The sequence below is a fragment of the Salarias fasciatus genome, chromosome 16, assembly GCF_902148845.1.
Source record: "Salarias fasciatus chromosome 16, fSalaFa1.1, whole genome shotgun sequence".
Lineage (NCBI taxonomy): Eukaryota > Metazoa > Chordata > Actinopteri > Blenniiformes > Blenniidae > Salarias > Salarias fasciatus.
In genome coordinates, this window is record NC_043760.1 from 4,349,160 (window position 1) to 4,361,918 (window position 12,759).

Sequence of the window (12,759 nt, forward strand, 5' to 3'; positions counted from 1 at the left end):
TGTATGTTAAATATTTTATAGTATTTTATTTATCTGGCAGACAAAACTTTAGAAAGAGTTGTGATTTAAGTAATTCTTTTTCAACACTTCTATTTATTTATATAGTAACAAGTGTCTGAAACATTCCTGAAAACTATATGATTCTGGGCTGCAGTATATGAGCTGATGACAGTGGTGCTAATAAATTAATGGTTTCACCTGATAACATCTAATAATTAATGATGTTTTTCATGTTCAAACAGCGGAGCTGAGACAGATGTGTGTAACGCACTGGCAGGTCAGACAAAAGGACACTCGTGTCTGTAAATTGTTCCCTTACCTATGACCTATGACGGGGGCCATACAGCAGGTTTTGAAAGGAGTCTGTTGTCTTTTACTCTGCATTGTTGCTTTAAAAAATGCTCATTGTGTAGACGTTCCTATGGAAAAAGCCATTCTAAAGTCTTCTAGGGGATCTGGTCACATAGAAACGTGACAAATGCCCCTCAGCACTCTATAGGCCTCTATACCATGTTGCTGGCTCAGGGCTTTACACAATGGCAGCCAGAGATTCTTTGGGTTTGGTCAGGTATAAAAGTAACAGTAACACCCAGGAGCAGCATCAGTGTCACAGTACCGCAGTTCTCTGAAGAACCAAAGCAACCACCATGACCATGGGCAGGGTAAGCACTCTCCTACAGCTCTCTCTTCTTATCGGTTCCTGAGATTTGTCCTCACACTGCGTTCTATTTCAGATCATCTTCTACGAGGACAGGAACTTCCAGGGACGTTCCTATGAGTGCAGCAGCGACTGCTCCGACATGTCCTCCTACCTGAGCAGGTGCCACTCCTGCAGGGTGGAGAGCGGCTGCTTCATGGTCTACGACCGCCCCAACTTCATGGGCAACCAGTACTTCATGAGGAGGGGCGAGTACGCCGACTACATGAGCATGATGGGCATGAGGGACTGCATCAGGTCCTGCAGGATGATCCCCATGGTAGGAACCAGCTTCTGCTGTCCATCACAGCAGGTCTGGAGCTCTGCGGTCCTAAAATAACGTCTGCATTCCCACCTACAGCACAGAGGCCAGTTCAGGATGAAGATCTACGAGAGGGAGAACTTCGGAGGTCAGAGTTACGAGCTGATGGACGACTGTGACAACATCATGGACCGCTACCGCATGTCCGACTGCATGTCCTGCAACGTGATGGACGGCCACTGGCTGATGTACGAGCAGCCCCACTACAGAGGCAGGATGATGTACCTGAGGCCCGGAGAGTACCGCAGCTTCAGGGACATGGGAATGGGAGGTTCCAGGTTCATGAGCATGAGGCGCATCATGGATATGTAAAAATACATCCGTCAGCCAAGAATAAATAAAACTTAAAAAAAAAAAAAAAATCCTGTCTGTTGAGTGAATTCATGACTGGGAAAGTGTGAACACTGCAGATCACAAACAAATAATTCAAGGACTGAACCTTCGATCAGAAAGACGCGGACGAATTACAGAGGAGAACTACCCGATATTACCAAAGGTATTTGCCCACCTGTCCAAATGATCAGAATCAGGTGTTCTGATCACAGGGTCTGGCCACAGGTGTATAAAATCAAGCACCAAGGCATGCAGACTGTTTTGACAAACATTTGAGAACGAATGGGCCGCTCTCAGGAGCTCAGTGAATTCCAGCGTGAAACTGTCACATGATGCCACCTGTGCAACAAATCCAGTCGTTAAATTTCCTCACTCCTAAATATTCCACAGTCAACTGTCAGCTTTGTTATGAGAAAATGGAAGAGTTTGGGAACAACAGCAACTCAGCCACGAAGTGGTCGGCCATGTAAACGGAGAGGGGTCAGCGGATGCTGAGGCGCATAGTGCTAAGAGGTCGCCGACTTTCTGCACACTCAGAGCTACACAGCTCCAAACTTCATGTGGCCTTCAGATTAGCCCAAGTGCAGTACGCAGAGAGCTTCGTGGAATCGGTGTCCATGGCAGAGTAGCTGCATCCAAGCCACACATCACCAAGTGTAATGCAGAGCGCCGGATGCAGTGGTGTAAAGCACGCCGCCACTGGACTATAGAGCGGTGGAGACGCATTCGCTGGAGTGATGAATCAGGTTTTTCCACCTAGCAATCTGATGGACGAGTCTGGGTTTGGAAGTTGTCAGGAGAATGGTACATTTTGGACTGCAGTGTACCAAGTGTGAAATTTGGTGGTGGAGGAGGAATCATGGTGTGGGGATGTTTTTCAGGATTTGGGCTTGGCTCCTTAGTTCCAGTGAAGGGAATGCTTCAGGATACCAAAACATTTTGGACAATTCCATGCTCCCAACCTTGTGGGGAACAGTTTGGAGCGGGCCCTTTCCTCTTCCAACATGACTGTGCACCAGAGCACAAACAAGGTCCATAAAGACATGGATGACAGAGTCTGGTGTGAATGAACTCGACTGGCCTCCACAGAGTCCTGCCCTGAACCCTACAGAACACCTTTGGGATGAATTAGAGCGGATGCACTGGATGCAGTCCGGCTGCAGTCCGGCTGTGGTCCGTCTCCGGTCCGGTACACCGCAGCACTGTGATTCACACCGCCTGCGGTGTCTCTGCAGTCCGCTGGAGGAGGTTGCCAGATATGTCGCTCTCACCCGTAAACAATATGACCCGTTTAACTCAATAGAAAGCAGCCCAAACCGCCATCTCGGTTGAAAATGCAAGTTAAAACCGTATTTTTATAATAACAAACACGTCATAAACACAATCATTTCATCAACCCGTCCAACGTGTTCAAAAAAGAAGCTTGATTTGGCTGAAACCCGCCCAATCTGGCAACACAGAGCTGCTCCGGTCACAGAGCTGTTTTGTGCCATTTTGGAGTCATTTGACTTTATAGCAGTGACGAAGTACAAAAGCGTTCATTCTTCTAAAGCGTATAATGATGACATCACGTTGTTTGTTCTGTATTCTACCAGAAGAAGTAAAAAAATAGAATATTAAGGCAAAAACATGACAGATTTTATTTTGAAGTCATTTATTTTGGAACATGTATCGCGTTTCCTTCCGGGCACCCGACTTCCTTCTGTCTGAATTGACGTGGTAGGGCTCCGGCATGCAGAAAAATAGGATCTTTGCGGAAAGAGAGCGGAGCTCCGCAGAGGCTCAGGAGCCGGACCGGAGCCGGACCGGAGCCGGACCGCAGCCGGACCGCAGCCGGACCGCGGCCGGTGTGCATCACAGCATTGATTTTAATGACTACGGATTAGCTGCGGTGTCCGGACCGGAGCCGTTCCGCAGCCGGACCGCATCCAGTGTGCATCGGGGGGTCAGTGTGTGACCTCACCAATGCACTTTTGGAAGAATGGTCAAAGATTCCTATAAACACACTCCTCAACCGTGTGGACAGCCTTCCCAGAAAAGTTGAAGCTGTAATAGCTGTAAAAGGTGGACCCACGTCATATAAAAAAGGCGTCAATGCCGCAGACATAAGAGACCCTGAGCCACAACACTGACCACTGCGAAGACCACCACAGACCACCACAGAGACCATAACAGAGCCCATCATGGAGCAAGCTGAAGCGGCACCATACCCCAAACACCATGAGCTGAGCGTAAACCCAAAGGGTTCATCCTCTGAGAAATGGACGTCACCGTCAAAGAATGTAACCATGAAATTGTAATCCACATGTAATGTGCTTTGAAGTTCCTTCGATATTTTTGGTAAAGGTGTGTTGGTGGGGGATCATGAAGTTTTACAATGTTAAAAATCTGGGTCCCCGAAGAAAAAGCTTGTAACCTCAAAATTCCACATCTTCCGTCTCCAGTCCGGTCCACTCAGCTCCGCTCCGCTCGGACCCCCGCAGCAAATACGTTGCTATTGTAATGACTGCAGCTGATTCCACAGCCTCCGTTGCGCCACGTTCGGCTCTGTCTGGGTCCGCTCCGCTCAGCTCCGTCAGTACAAAATTACGGAGCCCCGGACATGACATGGTAAGAAAAAAATTAAAGTGTGGCCACGAAATAATAAATCGTGCACACGAATTACTAATTCATTCCCACGAAATAATAAATCGAAAATCCTTGGAATTAATTGATTAATCTTTGAAGCTCATGACTCCTTGTAAGAATTCAAAACAAGCACCTGGCTGGGCTTAAGCTTCATGACAGTTTCTGTTTATTCATTTTCCCTACTCCTATGTACATAGTCATTTATTCAACAACACTCCTTTTTTTTTCTTTACTTGGTGAATGAGTTGAACCGGTGGAGGATCCGCTGGTGTTCTGCTGCAGCCACCTCCTGCTGTATTTCCTCCAACACATGCTCCGTCTGAGAGGCTTCTCCAACTTGTTTTGAACCTCAGCTTCAAACCACAGTGCCAGGAAGCTCTGAGTCTCAGCCTCAGTCCACTGCTGCTTGAATTTTGTGTTCACGCCAAATCAAAAATATGAAATTAGTCGCTCCACTATGGTTTTCAAGATAGCAGTGACGCATTTCCAAACGCTCTCCTTGAACCCGACCCCAGCTGATGATGTGTCGATGCTCCGTCTGGACCAGCAGAGAAGTGGCGTTCGTTCAGCATCAGTTTTGAGAGCTTGGAGCCGATGCTCAGCCAGTGGAAACAAAAAACAATGAACAAGTGCTCAGTCAAGCTCTGGCTCTGAACGAGCACTGGTGGCCATTTGGGAAAAGGAGCTAAAAGTGGATTCTGAAACTTTGTTGTTGCCAATTTCAAGGCATCACACCGATGATTTTAAAGTAATTTTTGAAAATTTCTCCTTGAAATTAATTGATTAATCTTTTAAACTTATGTAGAAATCCATTATTTCTGTGCTACATGTGTAGAAGTTGTCAACTCATGCAGTAATATATTAATCTATGTTGGATGCTCAGAGCTCCTCCATTGTTCGTGAAGATTCCTGGGAGAGTGTGACGTATTCTACTTTCTGACCATAGGACAGAATATTTGTGGTGATTTGGGATGCCAAATACCAATATGGGAAAAGCAAAAAGTAAAGTTGATCCAATGAAAGGAACCAAAAAGTACACAGATCAGGTTTTATAGTATTTTATACCCTTAATGGCTTAAGACTGAGATTCCTAATTGCTTGTTTTAATGGATTTCTTTTATATCTTTTGAAAGTTTTTAAGTACTTGAACGCCCGCTCCAATGAAAATCATATTTTTCATGTTGTTCACATGTTCATGTGGCATTTTACTGAGGGTAGAGGACATATCTTGAGAAAGGCAAGCTAAAATTTCCATTTATGAGTATTTCTGCATTAACATCTCGATGAACAATAGGCCGACCATAAAATGCAGGCTCAGGCAGACTGGATTTCATTTGCAATAAACCTGTTAGGCGAGCCACAAGCTTGCACCTCACAAGCTCCACCTTGCCCACACTGACTAGAAAAAACAAAACAGAAATAAATAGCAAATAAACTCCAAATGATAAATGAACACTTAAATAGGGCTTATGACACTGCTTGAGCAGAGCCCAAAGCGCTTTACACAGCATATCACATTCACCCATTGACACATATTCACACACAGTGGAGGCATCGGCCATGCAAATACAAAATAAGAACATAATAATAATGTATGTGCTTCATTTTCTACAAATAATCTGCAATCCTCCTGCATGAATAGGGAAGGAGGGGGGTCTCCAACGTGAATAGGGGAGGATGCAGAGCACCGTTGATTCCACCCAGAGGCAAATTGCCAATGAGCTACTGGAGCTCTGCAGATACAAAGTCCTGGAAAATGGCACAGATTTGGTGATTTTAGTTTAAAACTTTGTAATCACTATTTAAACACCACTGAGAATGCTTTAAAATAGCTACGAAAGAGGACTGGAGTAGGACTTTAACAAATCTACTCAAATGAAGTAACCCTGACCTTGACCTTCTTTCAGATCTCTGTGAAGCACATTGAGCTGTCTTGTGTCTGAATGGTCGATGCCTTCACGACTGGTCAAGTGATGGAAAGAGAGTATACCAGTGAAATATCCAATTATTTACCATTTACCGTGGCTGCTTGTTTATGTAGAAAAATAAATTCACTGGACAAAACAGGAGTTCATGTTTCAAACTACAAAGATGACAAATGATTTGGATTATTTCATCAGGAAAGCAGGTTTCTGTAAGACAAACAGATATGTTTGTCCTGAAATAAAACTTTTTCAAAGGCTGTGAATGACAAGCAGCTCATAAGAATTAAAACAAAGCCATCTTAAATAATACTGAAGTAAGTAAAATATACGTAGACTTATTCATCAGTCAATCAAGGGCCTGTTTACATGCCAATGCTCTCAAGTGATAACACAAAACTTGTTGAACGTTGGGTGTCCTTTTGCACGACACCCGTAATCAGAGCCTCTGAAAACTGTCCACACGAATGTCCGTGAACTCCCATTGGTAATGCTCATACTGTATTGTTCTCTACAGCACTGTAAATGGTTTGACATTAAAACCACACAGCTTTAAGTTTTTCTGCCATTTTCGTGTTTTAACAACGATGTTGTCTAAATACTAAACCTTTCTGCAATAAAACACAAAAACGATATGTTTGTACATGAAATAATGTTGTTTGATCATAATCTAAAACGAGTCAAGAAAAGGTTCTGGCAACAACTGATCTTCCTAATTTTTCCCACGTTTTCTATTCTTCATGTTTTTTCTTTTCTTTTTTTTTTTCCAAATCAGCCAGTCTGGGTGAATTCTGGAAGCACACATGAAAAGATGAATAGATCCATGGCTTCCAACCTGATCCAGTGTTCCTGACACGTTTCAAAAGATCATCTTATGAACAGGTCTGTATGCCGTCTCTGATTATGCCCTCAAACATTGCCACCATGTGTGGCATACAGTGTTTTTTTAACGGTCAGGTGGTTCGGTCTATTCACGTATTACGAGCGCTGTTGGAAATGCTCTGTGTTCTGAGAGAAAAGCCGTGACTAAAGACCGCAGTGAGTGAAAAAAATGGATGTGATGTGAGCCCAGTGGGCCTCCACGGTGAAGTGCTGAGCAAGGCGCTCTGCGGTGGGAGGGGTCCACGGTTATCACGTTTGGTCAGGTATAAAAGGAAAGGGTTAACCCAGGTAGGAAGAGCATCAACTCACGCACAGCCATCATGACCAACACCGGCATGAACATGAGGGGAAAGGTACCAAAGCATCTCAAACCATCCAACTTCTGTCGTGTGAGGAATACATGTGGCCTTTAGCCAACCTGCTGTCACGGTCTCTGTTTCAGATCATCTTCTACGAGGACAGGAACTTCCAGGGACGTTCCTATGAGTGCAGCAGCGACTGCTCCGACATGTCCTCCTACCTGAGCAGGTGCCACTCCTGCAGGGTGGAGAGCGGCTGCTTCATGGTCTACGACCGCTCCAACTTCATGGGCAACCAGTACTTCATGAGGAGGGGCGAGTACGCCGACTACATGAGCATGATGGGCATGAGGGAGTGCATCAGGTCCTGCAGGATGATCCCCATGGTAGGAACCAGCTTCTGCTGTCCATCACAGCCGGTGTGGAGCTCTGTGGTCCTAAAATAACGTCTGTGTTTCAACCTACAGCACAGAGGCCAGTTCAGGATGAGGATCTACGAGAGGGAGAACTTCGGAGGTCAGATGAACGAGCTGATGGAGGACTGCGAGAACATCATGGACCGTTACCGCATGTCCGACTGCATGTCCTGCAACGTGATGGACGGCCACTGGCTGATGTACGAGCAGCCCCACTTCAGAGGCAGGATGATGTACCTGAGGCCCGGAGAGTACCGCAGCTTCAGGGAGATGGGAATGAGCGGCATGAGGTTCATGAGCATGAGGCGCATCATGGATTCCTGCAACTGAACACCTTTCCAATAAAACCTCTCTGAACTACTTCAGTGTTTTGTCAAACTTTTTGATACACCGACAAATAAAATCAGTGGAAAAAAACCCGAAAGATGTTGACAGCCAAAATCTGAACTGAATCTTTTTTCAGGACAGTTTTATCTCCATTACTTCTTAATGAAAAACTGTGAAACAACAACTGATCTGATTCTGTACATCTGTAATGTAACAAAAGATATATGACTGATGGAGGAACATCAGCTGAGACTCAGGCAGGATCGTATCAGTAAGAGGTGTTAGCCAGAGTCATACAACAGCAATATATTTAAATTGTCATCATATAAACTATAGACATTTACTAAAAACATCTACTCTGACACTGGGACTTTTCAATACAGGAAAAACTTCTTGAACAGATTTGATATGTTGATATTTTGGTTCAAATGTCAGGTAAAATATCAGTGGCCACGGTTGCATGATGTTTTATTCATTCTCAATTAATTATTCCAGATTAAATAATTAAAGTATTCTGTTTCGTGTTTCCATGGGAATAGTATTCCCATTAAGGTTTGAATAGGAAGCACATTTATTCGCCTCTGTTTAATTCCGCTTTAACTTTGGGGGTTGGGAAGGGTTCTGATTGGACAGTGGGAAAAAGGGATGTATTTACATCTACCGCAAGTAAACAGAATCCGGTTTCTGTGTTTTTTTTCTCTTTCTTTCTTTCTTTCTCGATTAACTTTGATGCTACAGGTTTTAAAGGTTCGCATTTCCGTTCTTCCGTCTACGCTCTATTCATTATTTCCAAGACTTATGAACTTTTTTTAACACACATTGTTCATGTGCAACTGCTTCATAAAAACTTCATTTAAGGCATTATTTATCTTCATTCATGCATATTTGAGTAATATATATGAATGTTCAGTCCAAGCTCTAGCTCCCTTCAAATGACTGGCTCACCACCGATCTACCTATATCCTGATATACTCCCATATCTCAAACATCATGGATGGCAGCCAGTGAGAGGCAGAGAGCACTCTGCACTCAGGAGCACTTTTCAAGTAAAAAGACTAAACCGTCCTCAGGTTTTGAGAGTCTGTTCACACAACGGTGGATATACAGCTTCTTGAAAAAAGCTTGCGAAGTGGAATGTTTCAAAAACCCTCAGACTCTGTCTCTATGAGACTCTTTTCTGAAATTCTGCTCCTCCTCCTGGTCCTGTTCGTGGTCCTGCACTCCACAGTCATAGTAAACAGTAATTCTGCACATGATCAGGACATGAATAAGAACAATGTTTTCCTCCAGAGTGTCATGACTCCCAGTCCATATTTTCCTGATCCTGGTCTCAGTCCATATTCCCCTGAACTTGGTAGCTGTAGAGTTGACAGTCACCATAATAACAATCCAACTTGGCAGTCTTTATGGAGCTGAGAGAAAACCTGAGGTGAAACTGGATCTCAAAAACATGAGAGTCACGCTTGTTAAAGAGGAACAAAATATCTGCTTTTAATGTATTTAAAGTATTTCATTTGAACTGTTCACTGACAGTTGTGTGCTTGGACTGACTTCAACAGACATTTGCTTCATATGTGAAAACTGTCAGAGACATTCAAACACCATTTTAATCAAATAAGGCTCAAACTTGAAATGTTGTTTCTGCTACAACCAGGAAAGAGAGCTCCTTCAATTTCCAATTAGATCAAGTGTTTTGTTGGTTGGCTTTTCTCAATTGCAAGCCTTCACAGCAAGTCCAAATAGATGCTTATCCACATCCACAAACTCTGAGTGGGTCTGGTCCGGCCTGTGGACTGATGGTACAGAGATAGACAAGAGTTCCTGTTCCATCCAGTATTCCAGTGGAGGGGCCGTACACAACCACAGGAAGACTTTAAATTGCAAAGACTTTCAGAGTGGTCTAATACTGGTCATACTTCAGGCCTTCACAGTGTTCAAACTGGAGGTAAAATGCAGGATTATAGTTTTAACATGATCTCCCATTTCAATGATTTTCAAGTGAGCATGCATCGTTTTTGCATTTTGCATCAGGAGCAGGACCAAGAGCTGAGCTTCAGGACCAGGAACAGAGTTCCAGGAGAAGGTGCAAAGTTTAAGGAGAGGAAGCAGAGTCTCAGGAGATGGAGTAGAGTTTGTGACGTCTACTTGGAAGAGAGCCCGAGACATTCAAAAAAGTCTTGTTTTCGAAGTGTGTTTTCAAAAACTTCCACCTTGGATGTGTTGAAAAAGTTGTGTTTTCAGTGGCTTTGAGCATCTTTGTCATGTAAATACATACGAAACACTCAAAATTCAGTGTTTTCACTAGAAAAACGTTGAAGAGATGCAAAGCTGGAGAACAGCTGCATGAAGCAAATCTGGTTTAGAGCAGACTGTGAACCTGGATGGAAGCGTGCAGTTTGAAGGTTTTCGTTTTAACTGGCTACAAAAAATGTGAAGTCAGGTGAGACACTGAACCGAAAAACTTTAGAAAACAAAAGCTGTATGCAGCACTTCGAGGAAAAGTAATTCTTATTAAACATAACTGTCTTCCACTCAAAAATATTACATGTAATGATCAACTTGAGAGATTCAAAGTACATTAATACAGTTACTGATGTTAGAAGTCTGCCCGTTGTGATGTAATTTGCATTAGCTCTGCTGTGCTGAACGGGCCTGAATGGACACGGTGGACGCTTTGTCACTTTGTCAAAGTATCAGATTTCTAAAGTCTTCGAGGGCCTGATCATGTGATGATACGACACAGTACCACAGCGCCGCGGTACAGTGCTCTATACCATGTGCTGGGTCAGGGCTTTAGACAAAGGGGGCCCTCTGACCGAGCCGGGGTTCGGGCAGGTATAAAAGCCAGGGTTAAATCCAACAGGGCAGCAGTGCAGCAGTAGCAGTCACATCAGCAGCAGCTCACCTACAAGCATGTCCACCACTGATATGAGCATGGGCAAGGTAAGATCCAGAAGACCCAGAGCCTGATAGAGCAGCAGGAGCTCCAACTCACCTGGTTCAGCTCAAACGCTCATGTCTGACTCCACAGACCAGCAGTTCACCTGAATCAGGTGTGTTGGAGTCCTTGCTGACAGCCTACCTGTTTGTTTCAGATCATCTTCTACGAGGACAGGAACTTCCAGGGTCGTTCCTATGAGTGCATGAGCGACTGCTCCGACATGTCCTCCTACCTGAGCAGGTGCCAGTCCTGCAGGGTGGAGAGCGGCTGCTTCATGGTCTACGAGAGGCCCAACTTCATGGGCAACCAGTACTTCATGAGGAGGGGCGAGTACGCCGACTACATGAGCATGATGGGCATGAGCAGCGGAATCAGGTCCTGCAGGATGATCCCCATGGTAGGTACAAACCATCAGTCCAACCTGATCCCAAGACAGAGCAGCCTACTCAAACTGTGTCGTCTTTCAACCTACAGCACAGAGGCCAGTTCAGGATGAGGATCTACGAGAGGGAGAACTTCGGAGGTCAGATGAACGAGCTGATGGACGACTGCGACAACATCATGGACCGCTACCGCATGTCCGACTGCATGTCCTGCAACGTGATGGACGGCCACTGGCTGCTGTACGAGCAGCCCCACTTCAGAGGCAGGATGATGTACCTGAGGCCCGGAGAGTACCGCAGCTTCAGGGACATGGGAATGAGCGGCATGAGGTTCATGAGCATGAGGCGCATCACCGACATGTGCTAGATCTTTTCATTTCCTAATAAAAATTAAAAACTAAAAACTCCACAAGCCCTGGGACTATTTGTCATGTCTTCTCTCTACTGTATCAAACGATCCTCCTGTTGGTCATGCTGTTGTGTTGTCTGGAATAAAGTAGGTGAAGTGGCAGAAAAGATGGATGCATGGGAACAATAACATCCACTCCGGCAGCTGATAACAGTAAAATATTTCATTCCAAACAAGGATTATGTTAACGAATCAAAATACAATATTCAAATGCATATTAATTGAAGAAAAAACAGTAGTTCCATTGGTAGTTTGTAAATGAAAAGGTTGCAGGTTGAATTCCTCATCTGTCTTCATGTCCAAGTGTCGTTGAGCCCCAAACTGCTCCCAATGGATGGACTGAGCATGTCAGCCGCCTCCATTGGTGCATGAGTGTGACTGACGGTGTGAACTGCTTTGGAGACCCACAAGTAGTGGAAGGACGCCTTTAAAAGTGAAATCTGTTTCCCATTTAACCATTTCACTCTGACGCCAATGGTGCGTTGTGGCATCGGTTTCCAGAAAAATATGTCAAATAATGATAATTCAACTTTAAAGATATTCAAAAACTGCCCGTACACTCATCAAAAACCAGCTCTGAAAGTCACAAATAAATGCATCTCCATATTTATGGAAGAAAATGAAATGTAAATGATGGATCAAGGCCAGATTTACGCCATAATGATTCAAGTAAAAACTCATCCTTTGTGTTTTCGCTTCACGTTGGTCCACTAGTTGGAGCTGTTGTTGGTTTTTGTAATGAAACCACACAAACCAGAGAACAAAGAGCACCTTCAACTCAACACAAGAACCAGAACTTGAAATAAAAGAGGATCTCCAACACAAAACCAGAACCAGAGAACAAAGGGGTCCTTCAACCCAACATCAAGATCAGAACCAGGGAACAAAGAGGACTTTGAGTCCAACACCAGGACCAGAACCTGAGAACAAAGAGGATCTCCAACCCAACACCAGAACCAGAGAACAAAGCGGATCATCAAATCAATTCCGGAACCACAGAACAGAGGGAGGAGCTTTAACCACCCATCAGGACCAGAACCAGTGGACAAAGGGGACCCAACATTAAGATCAGAACCACGGAACAAAGAGGATTTTTAGTCCAACACCAGGACCAGAACCTAAGAACCAATGGGACCTTAAACTCAACACCAGGACCAGAACCAGTGAACACTTTAAGGCAACAGAACCTCTGTAAACAAC

At 44.4% G+C, this 12,759-nt stretch overlaps 3 protein-coding genes across 3 annotated transcripts; all 3 read left to right on the top strand.

The window, feature by feature from the left end:
* The first annotated feature begins 604 nt into the window (after positions 1-604).
* On the top strand, positions 605-1,331 carry LOC115403539 (gamma-crystallin M3-like). Its single transcript, XM_030112471.1, has 3 exons — positions 605-662; positions 735-977; positions 1,059-1,331. The coding sequence occupies exons 1-3, from the start codon at positions 648-650 to the stop codon at positions 1,329-1,331; spliced, it is 531 nt and encodes a 176-aa protein (XP_029968331.1). The 5' UTR covers positions 605-647.
* A 5,773-nt stretch (positions 1,332-7,104) lies between these two features.
* LOC115403537 (gamma-crystallin M3-like) lies at positions 7,105-7,829 on the top strand. The gene is made up of 3 exons (XM_030112469.1): positions 7,105-7,137; positions 7,227-7,469; positions 7,551-7,829. The coding sequence occupies exons 1-3, from the start codon at positions 7,105-7,107 to the stop codon at positions 7,827-7,829; spliced, it is 555 nt and encodes a 184-aa protein (XP_029968329.1).
* Positions 7,830-10,702: 2,873 nt separating this feature from the next.
* Positions 10,703-11,517, top strand: LOC115403534 (gamma-crystallin M3-like). The gene is made up of 3 exons (XM_030112466.1): positions 10,703-10,769; positions 10,922-11,164; positions 11,242-11,517. Exons 1-3 carry the CDS (start codon positions 10,740-10,742, stop codon positions 11,515-11,517), a joined length of 549 nt encoding a protein of 182 aa, XP_029968326.1. The 5' UTR covers positions 10,703-10,739.
* Positions 11,518-12,759: the final 1,242 nt, after the last annotated feature.